The sequence below is a fragment of the Bombina bombina genome, chromosome 5, assembly GCF_027579735.1.
Source record: "Bombina bombina isolate aBomBom1 chromosome 5, aBomBom1.pri, whole genome shotgun sequence".
Taxonomy (NCBI): Eukaryota; Metazoa; Chordata; class Amphibia; order Anura; family Bombinatoridae; genus Bombina; species Bombina bombina.
The window spans coordinates 629,479,637-629,501,704 of NC_069503.1; the positions used below are offsets into that span (position 1 = coordinate 629,479,637).

At 36.3% G+C, this 22,068-nt stretch overlaps 2 protein-coding genes across 3 annotated transcripts in view; one reads left to right on the forward strand and one right to left on the reverse strand.

The window, feature by feature from the left end:
• The window catches only part of LOC128660657 (ropporin-1-like protein), a 230,393-nt gene that overhangs the window by 29,626 nt on the left and 178,699 nt on the right, over positions 1–22,068 (reverse strand). The window contains exons 1-3 of one of the 2 annotated variants that reach the window (XM_053714590.1): positions 9,856–10,169; positions 4,607–4,751; positions 2,483–2,606 (exon numbers count right to left, since the gene is read on the reverse strand). In XM_053714590.1, coding sequence (XP_053570565.1) covers positions 2,483–2,606; positions 4,607–4,737 — 255 coding nt within the window. In that variant the 5' untranslated portion in view covers positions 4,738–4,751; positions 9,856–10,169. Of the gene's footprint in view, positions 1–2,482; positions 2,607–4,606; positions 4,752–9,855; positions 10,170–22,068 lie in introns of those variants that run through there. The other variant, XM_053714591.1, reaches the window with a different exon arrangement.
• The window catches only part of BAG1 (BAG cochaperone 1), a 131,980-nt gene continuing 122,732 nt past the window's right edge, over positions 12,821–22,068 (forward strand). Inside the window, exons 1-3 of the mRNA XM_053714592.1 lie at positions 12,821–12,968; positions 13,820–13,948; positions 20,662–20,744. Coding sequence (XP_053570567.1) covers positions 12,929–12,968; positions 13,820–13,948; positions 20,662–20,744 — 252 coding nt within the window. The 5' untranslated portion in view covers positions 12,821–12,928. The remainder of the gene's footprint in view (positions 12,969–13,819; positions 13,949–20,661; positions 20,745–22,068) is intronic.

Genomic DNA, 22,068 nt, shown 5'->3' on the forward strand with positions numbered 1-22,068 from the left:
TCAGATATCCTCAAAATGTGACCTGTTAGGGAGGCCTGAGGACAGGTTTGAAGACCAGTGTCATATACAAAGGGGTACATTTATCATGGTGTGGACAGACATAATCCGCTATAGTGAATCATGTCCGCCGCACATTGATAAATGCTGACAGCATACGCTGTCGGCATTTATCATTGCACCAGCAGTTCTTGTGAACTGCTGGTGCAATACCGCTCCCTGCAGATTTGCGGCCAATCGCCGCTAGCAGGGGGTGTCAATCAACCCAATCGTATTCGGTCGGGCTGATTGCTGTCCGCTACCTCAGAGGTGGCAGACGAGTTAAGGAGCAGCAGTATTAGGACCGCTGCTTCTTAACTTCCGCTTCAGGCGGAACTGAAGCAGAGTGGGTCGGAAGCAGCATCCGCTGCTTCATAAATCAACCCCAAAGACTGAGAATAAACTCATAATGGAAGTAAACTGGAAAGTTGTTTAAAATTAAATGGTCTATCTGAATCATGAAAGTTTAATTTTGACTTTAGTGTCCATTTAAATTGCCCAAAATAATTACATCCAGAATAAATCCAAGGACTTTTCTTATAAATAGATAAGAATAAAAAAATAAAATGTAGTGTTATCACAGCTATATGTCCATTTTGTAATTGTGAGCAATGGGTTAAAATGCATGTTCACAATGCGGTTTAGTTGAAGATAGTTAATATTAAAAAAAATAATTACAGAATTTACACAAAACAAGAAAATCAAAGTAATTTCTTCCACAACTAGGGGATCTTTTATTTGCATAATAAATCTGGCAAGCTTTTTTGTCCAAAGTAAAACTATAATAGTGTTTTCTAGAATGGGATTCTTGCAGGGTTCAGATAAGAATTCTGTGAGTGAACAGACAGTCAAGAGCCTCCAAGGCAGTAATTCCCTGAAGTGCAGATTCAGATTCAGGGTACAGTGGCAAGCACCAGGGGCAAAAGTACCTTTGGCTCTTCCCTAGGTGCAACAAAGACTTTTTCATAATGGTAAGTATGGTTACTGGTTAAAGTGAGTGTCAAGTTAAACAGATTACATAAAGCGAAACAATAGCAGTTAAAAAATGAATGAGAGTTTTATTCATGGAATCGTTAGGATATAGTTATGTTCAGAGCTATTTCACTATAAACGCTACACAGACAATGGCTGAAGTTCCGGTCTCCATTTTCAGCATTTGATTGACAGATGACTCATCTGCAATCAACTAATCATTGTTTCCCCCAGGGCAGTGACGTTTGTGCAAAGGGGCTGAACGCCCCGGGGGGGGGGGGGAACAACGATTAGTTGATTGCAGATGAGTCATCTGTCAATCAAATGCTGAAAATGGCGACCGGAGCTTCAGCTATTATCCGTGTAGCGTTTACAGTGAAATAGCTCTGAAGATATAAGTATATCCTAACGATTTCATGAATGAAACTCTCATTCATTTTTTAACTGCTATCGTTTGCTTTATGTAATCTGTTTAACTTGACATTCACTTTACGGACCATCTGGACATATATATATATTTATATACTATATGTCCACATAACAGTGATCTGTGCACCTTTCAGCACAAATATTTAGGAGGCCGTTTCTCACAGACCAAGTGATAGTGCGTGTATTGGGTTCTAAACTGGGTCCCTTTCTGTTTGCTGCCCACACAATCCCCTGAATGAATGAATTATGTCTAATGTTAAAAATCAATCAATCAATAAATAAAAATTGGTATTTAAAACAGTCAAAATTCAATTTTCATGATTCAGATAGGGCATGCAATTTTAAACAACTTTCCAATTTACTTCTATCATCAAATTTGCTTTGTTCTCTTGGTATTCTTTTTTGAAAGTTAAACCTAGGTAGGCTCAAATTGATTTCTAAACTGTTGAAGGCCTCCTCTTATCTCAGTGCATTCTATTTCATGTCTGCCATATAGATAACATTGTACTATTTTAGAGTCAGCACTTATTGGCTAAAATGCAAGTCTGTCAAAACAACTAAGGCAGTCTGCAAAGCCTTAGATACAGGGTAACCACAGAGATAAAAATGTATATTAATATAACAGTGTTGGTTATGCAAAACTGTGGAATGGGTAATAAAGGGATTATCTAACTTTTTAAAACATAAAAATTATCAAGTAGACTGTCCCTTAAAAGGTTAACAGCAATTCATGAGCTTTTAAAAGTCCTTGTCTTACATATGGACCTGTATCTCCCTTCAATATACTCACAACTTTTAAAATGATCAGGTATAAGGAGACAGGACCAAGGCAATCAATGGTGATTCAGAGGCTACACAAAGCAATTAGGAGGGTAAGGACTGTGCATATTTTGGAATTCCTGGGCAGAGTCAGGCAAGTTTTGCTTTCTAGCAAATAAACTGGGACATAAGTATTGGAAGGAGGGACAAGCTGGTGAGAGATATGAGTTCAGGATAGTCCTGCAAATTACAGGACAAGCATTAGTCACCTTGATTTTCTGCTTACCTGTTTATGTAGAACCTTTAAAAGTCCAAGCGTTAGGTCAGTATCTGATTTTTGTGTGCCCATAGGCATTTCAAACCTTTCCTTTGCAGGCAATGGTAGTCCATTCGATAAGCATTCAAAATATCTGCAAGAGAAATGCTTAACAATCATACATATGTAGTTATACAGAGAGGAGATTCCAAAACAACTAAAGCACCATACAAATAATGCAGCAATCTTATCTAATGCTTTACAAAGTATGCTACTGCCCTAGGTCTAGGTACTAATCCATCAGCATTCACACACAAAAAATACTGTATAGCATCTTGAGTGATTTCTTTCATTTTGTAAACCATTTCATTTCACAAGACCCACAGTCTGAATTAGAAAACAACAATTGAATTAGCAGATGATATAAAAGTAAAAACATAGTTATATACACATAAGAGAATGAAAATAAAAAAAAAAAATCCCACAGGTGTATTGTAGGTATTTCAAGGGTTTTTTGTACAGATTTTTACAGACTTTTATAAAAGCAAAAGATACATTGTCAAAGAAAAAAATCATTGTGGCTAATTTTTTCACAATTAATGATTATGCACAACTTCCTACTGGGACACTGCTGGTCACTGGCTGTCAAGGATAACTCACATATGGGTTTAATGTTTAGTAGAATTTAAAAGGCTCAAACATCCTTTGGATATCTGCTGAAAAAAAGTATTTTATGATCAATTAAAATACCCTGTAGAACTGTCCCTATGCAAGGCTGTATTATCACATCACTTGTGTGACAAATGGGTTACTGAAATACATACTATACACTTTACGTGGGAACTGGACTGGAATAGGAACCTTAGATCTTAATGGGACATACAACATGTTCGAAAAGAAAATGCTCTCTGTTAGATCATTTTCTGTTTGCACTATTGTTTGCATATAACTGCGTTAAACCCCTGCAAAAATTTTTTTTTACTAAGCATAATTATGCATTTATGGAGAAGTCCATTTGAGTTTTATGTTCCTTTAAGCACCCTTTTATTATTTTATTTATTAAAGGGATATAAAACCCAAGCTTCAGATAGCACATGCATTTTCAAGCAACTTTCTAATTTACTCCTATTATCAAATTCTCTTTGTATCTTGGTATCTTTATTTGAAAAGCAGGAATGTAAGCTTAGGAGCCGGACCATTTTTGGTTCAGCACCTGGGTAGTGCTTGCTGATTGGTGGCTAAATTTAGCCACCAATCCCTGGGTGCAGAAGCAAATATGGGCCGGCTCTTAAGCTTACATTTATGCTTTTAAAATAAAGTTAGCAAGAGAAAACAAAGAAAATTTGATAAAGGATTAAATTAGAAAGTTTCTTAAAATTGCATGCTCTATCTGAATCATGAAAGAAAAAATGAGGGGTTCATATCCCTTTAAAGGGATAGTAAACCACAATATTTTCTTTTATGATTCAGATAGAACATACAATTTTAAACAAATTTGCAAATTACTTCTATTATCAAATTTGCTTAATTCTCTTCCATTGCTGAAGGGACAGCATTGCACTACTGACAGGAAGCTGAAAATATCTATTTTATCTATAAAATATCTATTTAGCCAATCACAAGAGACAAATGTGTGCAGGCACCAATTAGCAGCAGCTCTCACTAGTGTATGATATGTGCGTATTAATTTTTGAACAAGGGATACTAAGAGAACGAAGCACATTTAAAAATAGAAGTGAATTTAAAAATGTCTTAAAATGACATGCTCTATGTGAATCGTGCAAGTTTAATTTTGACTTTCCTATACCTTTAAGTAATTGTAATAAATTGTTAATAATAATGCTTTATTATGCTGCTTAATTTTCTTGCACATGAATAAATAATTACTATTTTTAAAGTGATGGTAAATTTGCCCAAACTGCTCCACATATTTGGATAGGTCTTCTGGCTCTGATTGAATAAATAAGCATAATCAAAAATCGTAGAGAGAGGCTGCATTCATTGAGGTAATGTAGCAGGAATAAAACAAACATTATTTAGTGATGACTTTTGTAGTAAATAAGCATATCGATATGCTAGTTAGGAGAAGACCTTTCCAAATATGTGGAGCCGTTTGGGCGAATTTACCATCACTTTAACCAGCAACACACTTACGCAGCCGACCACTGAAGCAGATCATGGGGCTGGGTCCTGATTGCAGCCTTTGTGTATTGTTTCAAAATATCTGGGAGTTCAGGAGGGATCTTAATTTGTTGGGAGCAGAACATGGGTTCTGGGAGAGCCATAACTGCGCAATTATCTGAAAAAGGAAGGTTTAGAGACAACATAAGAGAAAGAACACAAAAAAACTAAACAAACAAATGCTGTTCACAAACAGAAAATGAAAGGGGCATTAAACACTAAATTACTGTCACATAAAGCAGTTCTGTCTGTTGCAGTTAAAGGGACATTAAACACTAAATACATGCTAGATAGAATGATGCATTCAAAGAAAAGATCAGTCCATGAGTAACATGTAGATGTATTTTTTAAAGTTCCATTAGTTGTTTAAAAAGTGACAAAATAAGTGTAAAGTTTTAGTGTCTATAAAACACTGGGAGCTGCCATGTTGTAACTTGTGTTACCTTCTCTGCTGTGGCCAATTAGGGTCAGTTATACATAGGTCACTAGAGTGTGCAGCCAATGGTTGTGCTGGATTTAACAGTGTTCTGCACTTCCATTTCTAACAGGAACTGAAAAGCTCACAATTTCAGAATGGAATTACAGGCAAAGAGGACAAAATAAATAATGAAAGTATATTGCAGATTTCTTTTTATTTATGTGATTTATCATTTTATATTACTATCTCAAAGTGTTTAATGTCCCTTTAAGCTTTAATTCTCAGCAAATGTCCAGGAAACAGAATGTAGAGACCTCTCCCTCCTTCCTCAGATACAACTCTCTCATGTGTCCTAAAATGTCACTCTAATTTTCCTCAGCAGTATTTTATCCCTTTCTTTTTACCACTTTTGCTTGCTGCTAATCCCTCTCCATCTCTCTTCTAACATGACCCTTACCTTGCACAGGGACTTACAATTACTGCTAGCCACCAGCAGAGATCCTTCACATATTTGCAGCAGATAAGACACAATCAAATCAAAACCCATGTTTCAAAACAAAAAATGAACTTATCAAATGTAAAATTGGTCAAATAAGTAGTTAGTAGTTCTCAGAGACACCCGTCTCTCCCTCAGTTGCATCAAATGGAAGAAACACAATCAGGCCTGGTAACAAACAAGGGGTGGTGTTGGCATCTCCCTTTATCCCTGCTTTACCTTTAAACACATACTTTTCCCTCTGATTCTTCTACTTTTAATCTACTGCTATTAGTTAATTATCTTTTCTCTTTTTACACACTGCAGTTACTTACCCCAGGATCACCTGCATATCTTTTCTGCCCGGTTACACTATTTTTCTCCTGTAACACCCTTGTATAGATAGTAATGTAACGTGCATATCATATTTATAAATGCCAGGCACCTTTAATGAATCAAAGCATTTTTGTAAAACTAATTTTCATTGTTAATGTGTACTTTGCAGTGGTGTGCAGAGCATTACTAGATATTAAGGCATTTGACTATATATATATATATATATATATATATTATACTTTATTTATTAAGCGCCAACATATTCCGCAGTGCTGTCCATGGATACAATTCATTTAAATAAAACAATACAAGACTTGTAAGATACAGGACAAAATTTACAAACATACAGGAGGGATTGAGGGCCCTATTTCCGTGGGAACTTACAATCTAGAAATATATATATATATATATATATATATATATATATATGTTACGGGTAAAGTCAGATATCCAGATAATCCTAGGATTAACCGGGTAAAACTGACATTACCCCCCAGCGGCTGTGGGTGAAGCCCAATGTAAGATCATACAGGCTTTATCCGCGTAATCCTAGGATTACCCAAAGGCTTCTTGATAAAGCTACCTGCTTGCTTAAAGTTATTCAGAGCGCTCAGCTGATCACAATGCTCATAACAGCTACAGAATCTAATCTCTAACCACACATACAGTGGGGCAAAAAAGTATTTAGTCAGCCACTTATTGTGCAAGTTCTCCCACTTAAGAAGATGAGAGAGGCCTGTAATTTTCACCATAGGTATACCTCAACTATGAGAGACAAAATGTGTAAACAAATCCAGACAATCACATTGTCTGATTTGGAAAGAATTTACTTGCAAATTATGGTGGAAAAAAAGTATTTGGTCACCTACAAACAAGCAAGATTTCTGGCTCTCACAGACCTGTATCTTCTTCTTTAAGAGGCTCCTCTGTCCTCCACTCATTACCTGTATTAATGGCACCTGTTTGAACTTGTTATCAGTATAAAAGACACCAGTCCACAACCTCAAGCAGTCACACTCCAAATTCCACTATGGTGAAGACTAAAGAGCTGTCGAAGGACACCAGAAACAAAATTGTAGACCTGCACCAGGCTGGGAAGACTGAATCTGCAATAGGCAAGCAGCTTGGTGTGAAGAAATCAACTGTAGGAGCAATAATTAGAAAATGGAAGACATACAAGACCACTGATAATCTCCCTCGATCTAGGACTCCACGCAAGATCTCACCCCGTGGGGTCAAAGTGATCACAAGAACGGTGAGCAAACATCCCAGAACCACACGGGGGGACCTAGTGAATGACCTGCAGATAGCTGGGACCAACGTAACAAAGGCTACCATCAGTAACACACTACGCCGCCAGGGACTCAGATCCTGCAGTGCTAGAAATGTCCCCCTGCTTAAGCCAGTACATGTCCGGGCCCGTCTGAAGTATGCTAGAGAGCATTTGGATGATCCAGAAGCAGATTGGGAGAATGTCATATGGTCAGATGAAACCAAAGTAGAACTGTTTGGTAGAAACACAACTTATTGTGTTTGGAGAAGATAGAACACCATACCTACTGTGAAGCATGGGGGTGGCAACATCATGCTTTGGGGCTGTTTCTCTGCAAAGAGAACAGGACGACTGATCCATGTACATGAAAGAATGAATGGGGCCATGTATCGTGTGATTTTGAGTACAAACCTCCTTCCATCAGCAAGGGCATTGAAGATGAAACGTGGCTGGGTCTTTCAGCATGACAATGATCCCAAACACACTGCCCAGGCAGCGAAGGAGTGGCTTTGTAAGAAGCATTTCAAGGTCCTGGAGTGGCCTAGCCAGTCTCCATATCTCAACCCCATAGAAAACCTTTGGAGGGAGTTGAAAGTCTGTGTTGCCCAGCGATAGCCCCAAAACATCACTGCTCTAGAGGAGATCTGCATGCAGGAATAGGCAAACATACCAGCAACAGTGTGTGACAACCTTGTGAAGACTTACAGAAAATGTTTGACCTCTGTCATTGCCAACAAAGGATATATAACAAAGTATTGAGATGAACTTTTGATATTGACCAAATACTTATTTTCAACCATAACTTGCAAATAAATTATTTCCAAATCAGACAATGTGATTGTCTGGATTTGTTTCCACATTTTGTCTCTCATAGTTGAGATATACCTATGATGAAAATTACAGGCCTCTCTCATCTTCTTAAGTGGGAGAACTTGCACAATTGGTGGCTGACTAAATACTTTTTTTCCCCACTGTATATACGGTGCACTGTAATTCCCCCATCTTCACAATTTTTTTTTGCCTTTGCCTGGGGGGCTCAAGGGGGGGGGGTGCCCCGCCGACCCTGTGGCATCCACCACAAGTGAACCTTGGAGAATGAGGTTTACAAATGGGGTTTTGCCCCACTTTGAACCCCCCATTCGGAGGCAAAAAAGATAGTGAAGAAGGGGGAATTGCAGGGCAAGCATTAACTTTATCCAGAAGCTTCTGGGTAATCCTAGGCTTTACCAACAGCCGCTGGGTAATGTCATTTTTAACTGTAACTGTAGGATTACCCGATATCTGACTTTACCCGTTATATATATATATATATATATATACACACATACAGTATCCATGAGGGGGGTTGAAAAAACAATAAACAGCATATTATTCATGTGATTGTAACAGCACCAAGCACTGATATTTTAACACACTTCCATTTTTTATTCTATATTAAATAAAGTTATTATTTTTTTGTTTACACCAGCCCCTTCATACATAGGAGACCTAGATAGAGAGCACTATTAGTGTATTATTTTTCTCCTGTTATATAATATACCTAATACACAGCACCAATCCCTTTTCTTTCATATACAATAATAGAATTTATGGGTATAGAGATTACAATATACTTTGTTACCCAACAGTTACAAAATAAATAGTTCAGTGATAAGTTGGGGAGATATCCGTTAGTAGTGCCTTGACATTGTGTCTTATTAAAATATATATATATATATATATATATATATATATATATATATATATATATATATAAGGCCTAAGTGAAGTGACGTTGGATTATGTAAATGGATTATGCAAATAAAATGCAAAAGAAAATGAGTATATATATATATATATACACACAATATAGTAAAGATCAGCACTCACTAAACTTGTGTCAATTGTGATATTTATTATAGTTAGAACTGTAATAAATATCACAATTGACACAAGTCCAGTAAGTGTGGATCTTTACTATATTGGATAAAATATATTTTTTCTGGCAGTTGCTGTTTCTTTTGAGATATGAGTGCAAATTCACCCTGACTGTTCATATATATATATATATATATATATAAAATCAAATAATCACACTCTCTTGATTTAAAAAACAGCAAAACAGCAAACTTTTTAATTATAATTTAGAAGAAAAAAAAATAATAATAATAATAATAATAATGACTATTTTTTCCTGCCTGTAAATCACGATCACTGCCCGTGTCTTTGGTTTGTTTTTATGTTCTAAATTGCAGTCTATATCTATTTAATTTAAAACAACAAATATTACCTTTCTATCTTTCTGAGGGTACTATGTATACAAAAGTATTACAAATCATATAAAACTACCTTTAGCTTACATGTATAACCTGTATAATGACATGTAAATATTGCCTACATGACATAAGATATTGTTATTTACACTTGGTGCCATCCCCTCTCCAAGTTGTCCAATATTCCAAAATACAAACTATTCTGAAATCCAAACCTTTTCCGGTCCCAAGCAGTTTGGATAATCTAAACTAATCTCAATATCATATACTGAGATGCCTTTCATATAAAAGTATAATGAATAATATCTTAAAAGACCAACTCATTTATTTTAACCTAAACCTATGTTTATTTTTTTAAATAATTGAAAAGTAAAATGAAAAGAACTTGTATAGGTCTGGACTTTCACTTTCTAGTAATATAATAACATGCAGCTTATAAAATGATAAATATGTATTAACTATACATACCCACAGTTTAAAACATAAATGTGATGCCTGAGTGCGCTTCCTCAGCAGACCACAGAGGAAAGACACAGATAAACTGCTACCGGGATCTCTGTTGTTGTGGCGTGCTCATGTTACTTAGGCAACAGTATCTATGACAAAGAGGTTACGTCATCAGCCCCGAAGGGTTTTTTTTCTCTCAATAAAATGAGAGCGGAGCACGCGTGTTTTTCATATGACACAAGAAAACGTATCTGCATAAAAAATGCTTAGGTGCTCGTAGAAGTGCATTAGATGTGCCATCGTTTTTGAGCTCCAACTGCAGTGGGAGTTTAATCTAGTTCCCATCCGGAAAATAGACCTTGGCTATACTCAGAATAGAAACTAGTTTGCTCAGACTGTGAACGATCACGATACTGTACTGCTAATGGACATTGCCCCCTAGTGGTCATGTCTTATATAGAAATGGGAACCTGAGTACCACTAGTCATAATGACAGCTAGTTTCCAATCCGTACTTTTTGCCCCATAATAAATGGTCAGCTCCCGTATAGGCATTGGAGGTCGCTGTAGGTTAGGAAAGAGAATATGGTCAATAACAGTTGTGCCAGGAGTAAAAAGCGTAGTACTTCCTTATCTATGGCTGGGCTAAGGAGGAATTTTCTATGGTGCTAGCTTGATTAAATAATGTTAGAATTACAGATTGATGTAAATCCATTATCCACGTTGCAGTGGTTTGATTAGGTTATGTTGACCTACTGGTTTACCTTTTATAACACGGTAGCGGGTAAATGCAAGATCCTGCAAGATCTATAATTTTTTCATACAAACAAACCAGTCCAGGATCCTGATAAATTTAATTTGGTTATATAAACACCTCTGGATCCTTCTGGATTAAAGGGCCATTATTGTTTAAAAAATGTGTGCTCTACTTCATTAGAGCATGTAATTTTAAGATTAGCAACCCTGCATGCCTATGTGTTTAACCTCTCAAAGGGGTTTAACATAGTTAAAAGTACTGCTCAGTCAGGACCCACAGAACACTGCAGATCCAATCAGTGAACGTGCTTTGCCACTAGCGCTGCTGATTGGATCAGCAGCAGTTTCTGATCAGGATCCACAGAGCACCTTTGCAGGGAATATGAAATCTTAAATGATTCAGATAGAGCATGACATTTTTAGCAACTTTCTAATTTACTCATATTATCAATTTTTCTTCGTTCTGTTGGTATCTTTATTGGGAAAAGCAGGAATGTAAGCTTAGGAGCCGGACCGTTTTTGGTTCAGACACTGGGTAGCACTTGCTGATTAGTGGGTACATTTAGCCACCAATCAGCAAGCGCTACCCAGGTTCTAAACCAAAAATGGGCCAGCCCCTATGCTTATAGTCTTGCTTTTCAAATAAAGATACCAAGAGAACAAAGAAAATGTGATAATAGGAGTAAATTAGAAAGTTGCTTAAAATTGCATGCTCTATCTGAATCATGAAAGAAAAAATCCGGGTTTCATATCCCTTTAAATCCATAGAGGTGCAGGCTCTTTGGTCTTAAAATTACATGCCTTCACAAATTAAAGCATCTTTAAAGGGACAGTCACCCGACAAAACATGATCTCATATTATTGAACCCCAAACAAACATCCTCCTGCACCGCATCCATTCTGTATTACCTATTTTCTTGTCCTCGTATTCATTCACAATATATGCGTTATTCAGCTCTAAATATGGCCGCCTAACTCCTGCCCCTTATCCTTCTTTCCCATCTCTATGCCATTTCAGGCTCTTTTAGGCGGCCATATTTTGATCCGAACAACTCATGTATCGTGGAGGATTAGTAGGACAAGAATATAGGTAACACCAAAGAGATGTGGTGCAGGCGGATGTTCGTTTGGGGTTAAAAAAAATGGGATCATGTTTTGTTGACTGTTCCTTTAACATAAAAATATCAGAATACTGCCAGATCTATGGCTTAGTTACGTAAACAAGCCCAAATTAAATTATTTTTTACGCAAATACTTCCAGAACCTGCCAAATGTTTTTTTTAAAGCGACACTGAACCCAAATGTTTTCTTTTGTGATTCAGATAGAGCATGCAATTTTAAACAACTTTCTAATTTATTCCTATTATCAATTTTTCTTCGTTCTCTTGCTTTCTTTATTTAAAAAAAGAAGGCATTTAAGCTATTTTTTTGGTTCAGTTCCATGGAAAGTTGTTTATTTGTAGGTAAATTTATCCACCAATCAGCAAGAACAACACAGTGTGTTCACCAAAAATGGGCCGGCATCTAAACTTACATTCTTGCATTTCAAATAAAGATACCAAGAGATTGAAAAGAATGAGTAAATTAGAAAGTTGCTTAAAATGTCATGCTCTATCTGAATCACGATAGAAAAAAATTTGGGTTCAGTGTCCCTTTAAATAACACTACCAGCGGCAGCACCCTCCTCTTCCAAGATCCTTTTTTATCACTGACAGCAGGGATTACAGCATTTACTTCTGTGTTGTATATAACAGGTACTACATCAACACTGCTGCTGGGCAAAGTACTGTGTTATGTAGTACCTACGTCTATATAGTGCAAGGGGTTAAATTTGCCTTGTTTTCTTTGTATCCTTTCAAAAGCAGCAATGCTCTGCTGGGAACTAGCTTCTGATTGGTGGCTCTTATCATTAGCTCACCCTATATGTTGAGCTAGCTCCCAGTAGTGCATTGCTACTCCTGAGCATAGGTTTACTCTTCAACAAAAGATACTAGTAGAGAAAAGCAAATTCAATAATCATAGAATGGAAATTTGTTTAAAATTGTTTACTCTGAACTAAATCATGAATGTTAATATTGACTTTACTGTCCCTTTAAATTTTTCCTGCTGCTGTTTCCCGTAGCTCTCTGTACCTTGTGATTATTGCAGTCACGTGACTTTTCTGACATCACAGGTTGTTTAGTTAGGTAGAAACTAGCTTCTACCCTTGGCTTTATACAAATCTACGTACCATGTGATCACTGATTTCACCTGACTGCTGTGACCTCACTGGTCCTTTACCCGGATGGGAGCTAGTTACTACCCTAATCGATATCTGTGTGAGCTGCAATCCCAGTGACATGAGTTCCAGTACTGGAATAGACGTTATTCTCACGCACGGTAATATAAGTCATTTGTAAGAATTGTGGCATAATTGTTCATTTTATGATGTGGTCAATGTTGTGTATGGATCTTGCTGAATACTGTAACCAAATCAATGTCTCTGTTGTATTGGATTCATTTATTCCAATTGTACAAAGGGAAGAAAATGCCCACTAAACAAAGACAATTAAAAAACAATGCAGTGGTCAAGTAAGAAATTTCGCTTCCTTTTTAAAACGTTTTTTTCCTGACTTAATCTACAGTGAGATTTCTTTAGCCCTGTATCCATATTTAGAGATACTAACCCAGTAGGAAATGAGAACCTTTGGAGTACATAAAAGGCAGAAATAAAATGCTCTAAAGATTTATAACATAACTTATTATGCTTGTATAAAACTATGTGGTTAAAGTCAGCTCCACAGCAGCAATTCACAACTCAAACATACTAATGTGCCAATGACAAGAGAGATATTAGCATAGCTACCGATCACCAGCTGGTTCCCAGTAGTGCTTTGCTGCTTCTGATCCTACCTAGGTTTGCTTTTCAAGATAGGAAACCAAGAGAACAAAGTACATGTGATAAGTAAGCTAGAAATTAGTCTCTTTATAATTTCATCCTCTAGCTGAACCATGGAAGTTTAATAAACTCTTGTTTATATTAAATAGTGAGACAATGTTTTTTTTTTTAGAAAGTGTTTTTGTTCCTCTGGGATTTTTCTCTTTGTTCACCTTGTGTTACCCTTTATGTAATAATATATATATATATATATATATATATATATATATATATATATATATATATATATTCAAGTGCATTCTATACAATGGAATATAAAACTGACTGTATAATATACAATATATGTTTTTAGGCAGTGACAGGCACAAGGTTTTGGTGGTTGCTCAGGAACCAAATGATGAACCAACACTACAGGACCTGGCTTTGGCTGCTGAGAAAATTACTGGAGTGGCCATTGGATCTCAGAAACTGATATATAAAGGTATTTGGCATGTGTAAAATATGTTGTATATGTAACTGGCTAAATCCTATACTACTCAAAAATGATATATAATGTATGTGTGTGTGTGTATATATATATATATATATATATATATATATATATATATATATATATATATATATATATATATACTTTGTGTTAGGGCTGCATGATTAATCGCATGATGAGATTAATTGCGTTTTCAAATCGCTGCGATATGACACCGCAAGAGTATACGATTTTTAACCCTGTTACTAACCACTAACAACATGGCCTCTGTGTGCGTACCGCGGAAAAGAAGCAGAGCGGTACGCACATGGAGGCCGTGTTGTCAGTGGCATGTCTGGAAGTTGTTTGAGGGTGTCTCTCGTGCCTTACAATATGGAGACTGCACTGGGATCTTTATTTTCTTTAATGGTCCGCTAATAGCCAAATCAGAGAGATACCCCCAGGCCTGCAGCAAAGATCTGTCCCCTTGGGTGATAAAATAAAATATTCAGTAATCTCTTGTTAAACTTCACTATCTCAGTTCAGCCCCTATAAATTGTTGGCATCCACATGGCTTTTACGTAATTTGACAGAAAGAGGGATACTGTGTTCTTGGTTCTATGTTTTGCTAAATCGTCTGCCTCGAAAACCCCCATCTTCTAATCAGTCCTAGACTGCAAAAAAATGCCCTGTTCCTTAAAAAAAAAAAGAAAAAAAAAAAGCTCACTCCCTTATTGACTACAGGTCACCCCCTATTTGTTGACAAGACAACGATTTGTAACATCCAGCTAAGCGCCTCAGTTTGGAGCTTTGTAACCCACCCTGGTATTTGCTAGGTGAGCGGGACGAATGCAAAAGAGAACATGGTACGTTATGTGCTAGTTATGTGAGCGTTGTTTAAAATACCAGAAATATCATGAATTATGCAGTGCAGTATGTGTACACATAAATACTGGCTTTCTGCTTTAATGTTGAAAAAGTAACCAGAAGTCTATTTGCTTTGGATTATTGCATCTGTTGATCGTTTTCATAATCAAGTCTGCATTATGTAGCACGGTGAATGCAGCCTAAAAATATGCTTTAGAGTTGTTAATAGATACTGTTAATGAATAAATAGCAGAACAAATTTACAAACTTTAGATTTATAAAGAATATGTTGATATACAGACTTAATTAACCATTTTTCTACTGAGCAGTACAATGCTTGAATTCAAATATTAATTTCTCTAAGATTTGCCTAACCAATCTTGCTGTTTTGTTTTCAGCAGAAATATGCTGTCAATAAATAGCAAAATAAAGGATTAAGGAATATGTTGATACAGATGGAATTTAAAGGGACGTTAAACCCAAAAAATGGCTTTCATGATTCAGACAGAGAATACAATTTCAAACAACTTTCCAATTTACTTCTATTTTGTAAGTTGCTTCATTCCTTAGATATCCTTTGTTAAAGAAATGGCAATGCACAAGGGTGAGCCAATCACACGAGGCAAATATGAGCAGCCACCAATCAGAAGTTACTGAGCCTATCTAGATATGCTTTTCAGGAAGACATATCAAGAGAATGAAGCAAATTAGATAACAGAAGTAAATTAGAAAGTTGTTTTAAATGGTATTCTCTATCTGAATCACAAAATAATTTTTTTTTGGTTTAATGTCCCTTTAAGGGACATTCTAGCCAAGCCTGGAATTCACATTTCAGTTTTGAATAGAAGCATTTTTGCAATATAGATGTATAAGCAAAAATGCTTCTAGTAAAAACTATAGCCGTTTCAAAAGTGTATTTAAGTATGCTCCATGCACCAGCATTTTAAATACAACAGTGGCCCAGAGAAGTAAAGCAGAGATATACTACTAGGCCTGCAGCAGATAGAGCTGATACTGCCCCCACCTGAAGCACGAGAGCGCCTGCTTGTCCTCCTTTCCTTTTTTTTTTAATTTTTATTTTATTTGTCAGGGCTGGGTTTTTACCTCATGCGGCGATTGAACACTTGCTGTACACAGTATGTGTGTTACTATAACTATCTAAGTCTATTGCATGTTACTAATATCCCAGAGTATTATTCTCAGTGTGTGTGTGTGTGTGTGTGTGTGTTACTGTCTCAATATGTATGTATCCGTATATTGGTCAGTCTCTCATTGTGTGTGTGTGTTACTGTCTCAATATGTATGTATCCGTATATTGGTCAGTCTCTCATTGTGTGTGTGTTACTGTCTCAATATGTATGTATCCGTATATTGGTCAGTCTCTCATTGTGTGTGTGTGTGTGTTACTGTCTCAATATGTATGTATCCGTATATTGGTCAGTCTCTCATTGTGTGTGTGTGTTACTGTCTCAATATGTATGTATCCGTATATTGGTCAGTCTCTCATTGTGTGTGTGTGTGTGTGTGTTACTGTCTCAATATGTATGTATCCGTATATTGGTCAGTCTCTCATTGTGTGTGTGTGTGTTACTGTCTCAATATGTATGTATCCGTATATTGGTCAGTCTCTCATTGTGTGTGTGTTACTGTCTCAATATGTATGTATCCGTATATTGGTCAGTCTCTCATTGTGTGTGTTACTGTCTCAATATGTATGTATCCGTATATTGGTCAGTCTCTCATTGTATTTGTTACTGATAATATCTGTGTCTACCACAGCATATTTGTCTTTCTAAATATGTGCATTGGTTTAGTATGTGTGCAAACCCCATGTGCTGAGGGAACAGTAGTGACTACTTGTGGCATGAGCTTAGTCATGTATATACACATCCTCTCAGTCTATATTGGACAATGAGAAATACGTACTTTTAAGATTCTGTACAGTTTAATGCATCTTTTATTGAGAAATGTATGTTTAACAGTTATTTTTTAAAAATCGTGATTAAAATCGCGATATTTCATGGCCAAAATCGCAATATTAATTTTTTCTCATATCTCCCAGCCCTAGTGTGTGTGTGTGTGTGTATGTGTGTGTATATATATATCTATCTCAGAAAGAAGCAGGCACTCTCCGTTTTAAACTTCAATTATTTACTTAGTAAGTACTAAGTAAATAATTGAAGTTTAAAACGGAGAGTGCCTGCTTCTTTCTGAGATTATTTGTTACTTTTGCTGTGCACCCCGGACCCTTGTTTGAGAGTGCTATACCACTGACTGTTATATATATATATATATATATATATATATATATATATATATATATATATATATATATATATATATATATATATATATATATATATATATATATATATATATATATATATATATATATATATATATATATATATATACATACATACGGGTGTGGAAATTTTAAAAAAATCTACTTGTCCACGGGACTAAAGTGGTAGCCCAGTCTACTTGTCCCTTATGAAAATCTAATCTTATGAAAATAACACTTCTGCTTCACAATTGCACGCTCCTTTTAACTGTAGCGCACTCATATGTTCATGGACCAATAGCGGAGTTTCCTTTTCCCAGTATTTTGTGCCGCACGCTGCTGCTTGTCACACATGCATTGAGTACAAGGCACAGTAATGTGAACTTCAGGAACTGTAGTATCCCAGTAGTTCACATGCTGACTGACTTCTATGCTGCCAGCTGGAAAACTGACAAATTTATGCGCAATGGTCAGCTCAGTGGTGATAAATTCATCATACAACATACTGTCTGTGCAATATGGTGCATACGCAAACTGTCACATATGTTACACACACTCGATCATTGCTAAACATACACTCTCATTTACTGAAGTGTTAATGGCTGTTTGCTGTTAATTCATTTTTAATTTTTTTTTTTAGTTAATTAGCGTTGTTTGTGCAAATATCCACCATATGTAGAAGGTGTGCAGGTAATGAGTGTATATTGCCATAAAATGAGACAAGTGGCTTGTCCCTGTGCAGTTTAACCCTTGCATATGTTTCTTGTGGCTGTAACAGCATAACCCTAACACTGAGTTTTACAGACATGTGTGCAGCACTTTAAAAATGGCACTTTAAAAACCAAACAAAAAACCCCCACAAACTCCTTGGTTGTTTCAGCCATCTCTGGCAAATGAAAGATTTACTATGACTTTAAAGGATTTAAATGACATTATGCATGTGACAATACTGCTGCCTTTAAAAAAAATGGTTAAACTACTGACAAAGTTATGAATACAGCGGTATTCATAAACACTGCCTAAACATTATCAGCATTGATATTATGGATGGATACTTGCTTCTTTTTTAGTTAATAAGTGTTGAATTAACAGCAAACAGCCTTTAATGGTCCAGCAAATATGTGTGTAACATATTTGGCAGTTTGCGTAGGGACACCAGAGGGATACTCGTTTTAAGGATAAATGCCCAAGTTGAACATAGAGGCAGTTAGTGATTTTGGCAAGAATAAAGAAGCCCAGGTTACAGAAGTTGTCACTTTTTTAGTTCTATATACATAGGTATGGAACTGTTGAAAAGGGAAAAAGTTCTGATAATGGATACTGCAAAGATAACAATGAGAGGATTGTAAGGCTATCCCACTCCGGAACGGATTACGGTATGTAATTACCTCCAGGATCAAACTGAACATCGTATCTCCCGTGTAGAGTAGAAGCCATATCAATAGTTAGCAAACGCTTGAGGTTCACAAGCTATATCTCAGACTCAGCAGAGCTGCGGTATAACTTGCCAGTTACCCCTCTATTCTGCTCCTGCGCTGCTGTTAGCTAATCTGTTAGCTGGAGGGGGTACGTTTTAAAAATAAATAAATATGTGTATGATTTTTCTTAAGTAAGAAAAATCATACAACTATTTATGTATTTTCAAAACGTACCCCCTCCAGCTAACAGATTAGCTAACAGCAGAGCAAGCCAATCTCTATTATACTCAGTTACTGTATAATAGCTGCGCCAGAAAATCACAGAGAGACAAGTCTACCACCCACCTCAAAAGTCTTCAACACCGCACACGGGGACTAGAAGGGAGGAGCTGAGCAGCGTGGGACACGCTGTGAAATGGCTGCGGTAATAATGTGGGAGGGGGAGCTTTTACTGTCTGCTTAATAAAGAAAGAAAAAAACAAACGTCTGCTTAATAAGGGAGGGAAAAAAAGCTATAATAACGGTCTGGTTACTAAGGAGTAAAAAAAAAAAAATCATTAACGATCTGCTTGCCCGCAGCAGGGCTAAATGTGAAAAAAATCCACATGCCCTGCACCCAAAACTGCATGTCCCGGGCGTCGGGCGATAGGAATTGCGCATCCCTGACACACACATACATACGCAATTTACCACCCGGAAACAGCCTCTTTTAGACCAGTGTGCTTTTCACAGAGGAAAACTTATTTCCTAATGTGTGTGTATATTGTATAATCACTCAGAGCAAAACTTTCCTGAAATATATCAGTCTGATCCTGCCAAGTAAGGTCAGTCCAGCCCTGAAATACCAGGCAATTCTCCTCTGAATAAGGAACATGACAACCCCAGATGATCGTTTCGACCTCCTATGGGCCTCGTCAGTGAGGTGCAGCCACATTCCTCTAAGCACACTGGGCAAGGAGTCCACATCTGGTTTCACCCATAGGGAGACTTCCCCAGGGTCATATTAATTTCCATACAAAGAGAGAAGTGCTCTACCAGGAATGAACAACAGCTCATCGGCTAGTTCTTTGGCGATTTACCACCCGGACGCAGCCTCTTCTAGACCAGTGTGCTTTTGACAGAGGAAAACTTTCCTAATGTGTTTGTATATTGTATAATCACTCCTTTTTTATGTGAACTTGTTTGATGGTGTTGTTTAAAATGCTTAAGATGAGATGATTTAAACAGTCTTTAAAAATACCCTCACAAGTTGCCAATCTCCTGGATTCTCTAAGTTTGGAGAGCTCAGTGACGATGAAGAGATGCATTTGCTAGCTTCAGATCTCTTTTTTTCGTATTTACATAGGGACTGATTCTTGAATAAGATGTTATATTGTTCCTTTTTTCATATTATAGCCATCTTAAAAAAAAAAGATAAAACTTCTCTAATTGCATGATTACACTTTAACCTTGGTGTGCTTAAAGTGATTGTAAAGTTTAATGAATAAGTGCCCGGTATCTAAAACTAATCTTAAAAACAGGGGCACTTTCATTCATTAAACTTTACAATGAAGCTTCTTTTTTAAAATACTTACCTTTCTTTATAACAGACCGGTTAGCACAGCGATGACAAATCCGGCTTCCTCCAATCGTTGCGTGCCCCCTTTTGGCATCAAGCTTGTGGGTCCACACAACAATTGGAGGAAGCCGGATTCGTCATTGCTGTGGTAACTACAGCAAGAGATGCGGGCAGAGGATCGCTGGTCTGCTTTCCATAAAGAAAGTTAAGTATTTTTTAAAAAAAACAAGGCTTCATTGTAAAGTTTAATAAATGAAAGTGCCCCTGTTTTTAAGATGTTGTTTTTTTTTTTTTTTTTTAAATTGTTATTTTCTGTTCATATGTTTATTGAATGTAGAAAGTGGAGAAAAAAAAAGTAAATATTAGTGTGAAAAGAAAACCATTATGTACTTCTAATAAATCACATACTCCATAAATACAATGCCTTTTGGTGAATATATGCAGCATCCTTTACATAGATATTACATAAAACATTGCTAAAGTAGAGTGAACTGACCATATTGTTTTCAGATTTATCTAAAGGTCCTGCAGTTCCTAGATCGGTAAAAATGTGTGATTAATTATATGACTATTTTGTTGTTTTCTGTCTCTTATTTAGGAAAGTCACTGAAGGAAATGGAGGAGAAGATGTTGACAGTGGGCATCAAAAATGGTTGTAAAATAATGTTAATTGGAAAAAAGGTAATATTGGTCTTTATTGTTCCTTTTCTAACTGTAAAAAGTCAGCTAAAGTTACATAATATACAGATTATCGGTTAAATGGACAGTCTACTCCAGAATTGTTATTGTTTAAAAAGATTGATAATCCCTTTATTACCCATTCCCCAGTTTTGCATAACCAACACGGTTATATGAATACACTTTTTACCTCTGTGATTACCTTGTATCCAATCCACTGCTGACTGCCCCCTTATCTCAGTTCTTTTGACACACTTGCATTTTAGCCAATCGGTTCTCACTCATAAATAACTCCACGGGAGTGAGCACAGTGCTATCTATATGACACACAGGAACTAGTAGTGTCTGCCAAAGATTGTCAAAAGGCACTGAGATAAGAGGAAGTTCAATGGCTTATAAATTAGCATATGAGCCTACCTAGGTTTAGCTTTCCACAAAGAATAACAAGAGAGCAAAACAAATTTGATGATAAAAGTAAAATGGAAAGTTGTTTAAAATGACATGCCCTATCTGAATCATGAAAGTTTAATTTTGACTAGACTGTCCCTTTTAAGTACCTCATTGCAAAAGATGTAAACAATAAAATAGTTTTAAAAGCATTTAAAGAGACATGAAAGTCAAATTAAAGTTTCATGGTATAGATAAAAAAAAAATTGTCTTCTTGGTACCCCATGTTAGCCAGTTAACTGACTGAAAAATAAAATAAATTGTATAAGTGATACCTTTATTGACTAACAAAAATTATTTTTTTTTTGTGTGCAAGCTTTCAGAGCACTTCGGCTCCTGATGACGATATGCTCTTGAAAGTATGCTCTTCAATAAAGGATACCACTAGAACAAAAAACTGTTGCTATTCAAAGTAAATTGGAAAGCTGTGTAAACTGTCATGTACTTTCTGAATCATGAAAGTTTAATTTAAAATGGTTTATTAGTAAAAAAAATAAATGTGCAGGGTTTTGCTACCATTAGTGATTATGTATAGTTATCTCCTTGGCTTTAGCCAGTTAGAGACAAATATAAATGAGTTTTTGCATTGATCAAGAAATCACTGGATAGAATGTTGCAGGTTCGATATTCTGGATTCTATAGGATGCACTAGAACTTCTCTGGCTATAATGGAGAAATTACAGGAAAACAGGGACAAAAATGAAAAATTGTTTAAAGGGACATGGAACCCCAAATCTGCCTTTCATGATTCAGATAGAGAATACAATTTTAAACAGCTTTCCAATTTACTTATTTTTATCTAATTTTCTTCATTCTTTTGGTATCCTTTGTTGAAGAAATGGCAATTCATATTAGTGAGCCAATAACATGAGACATATAT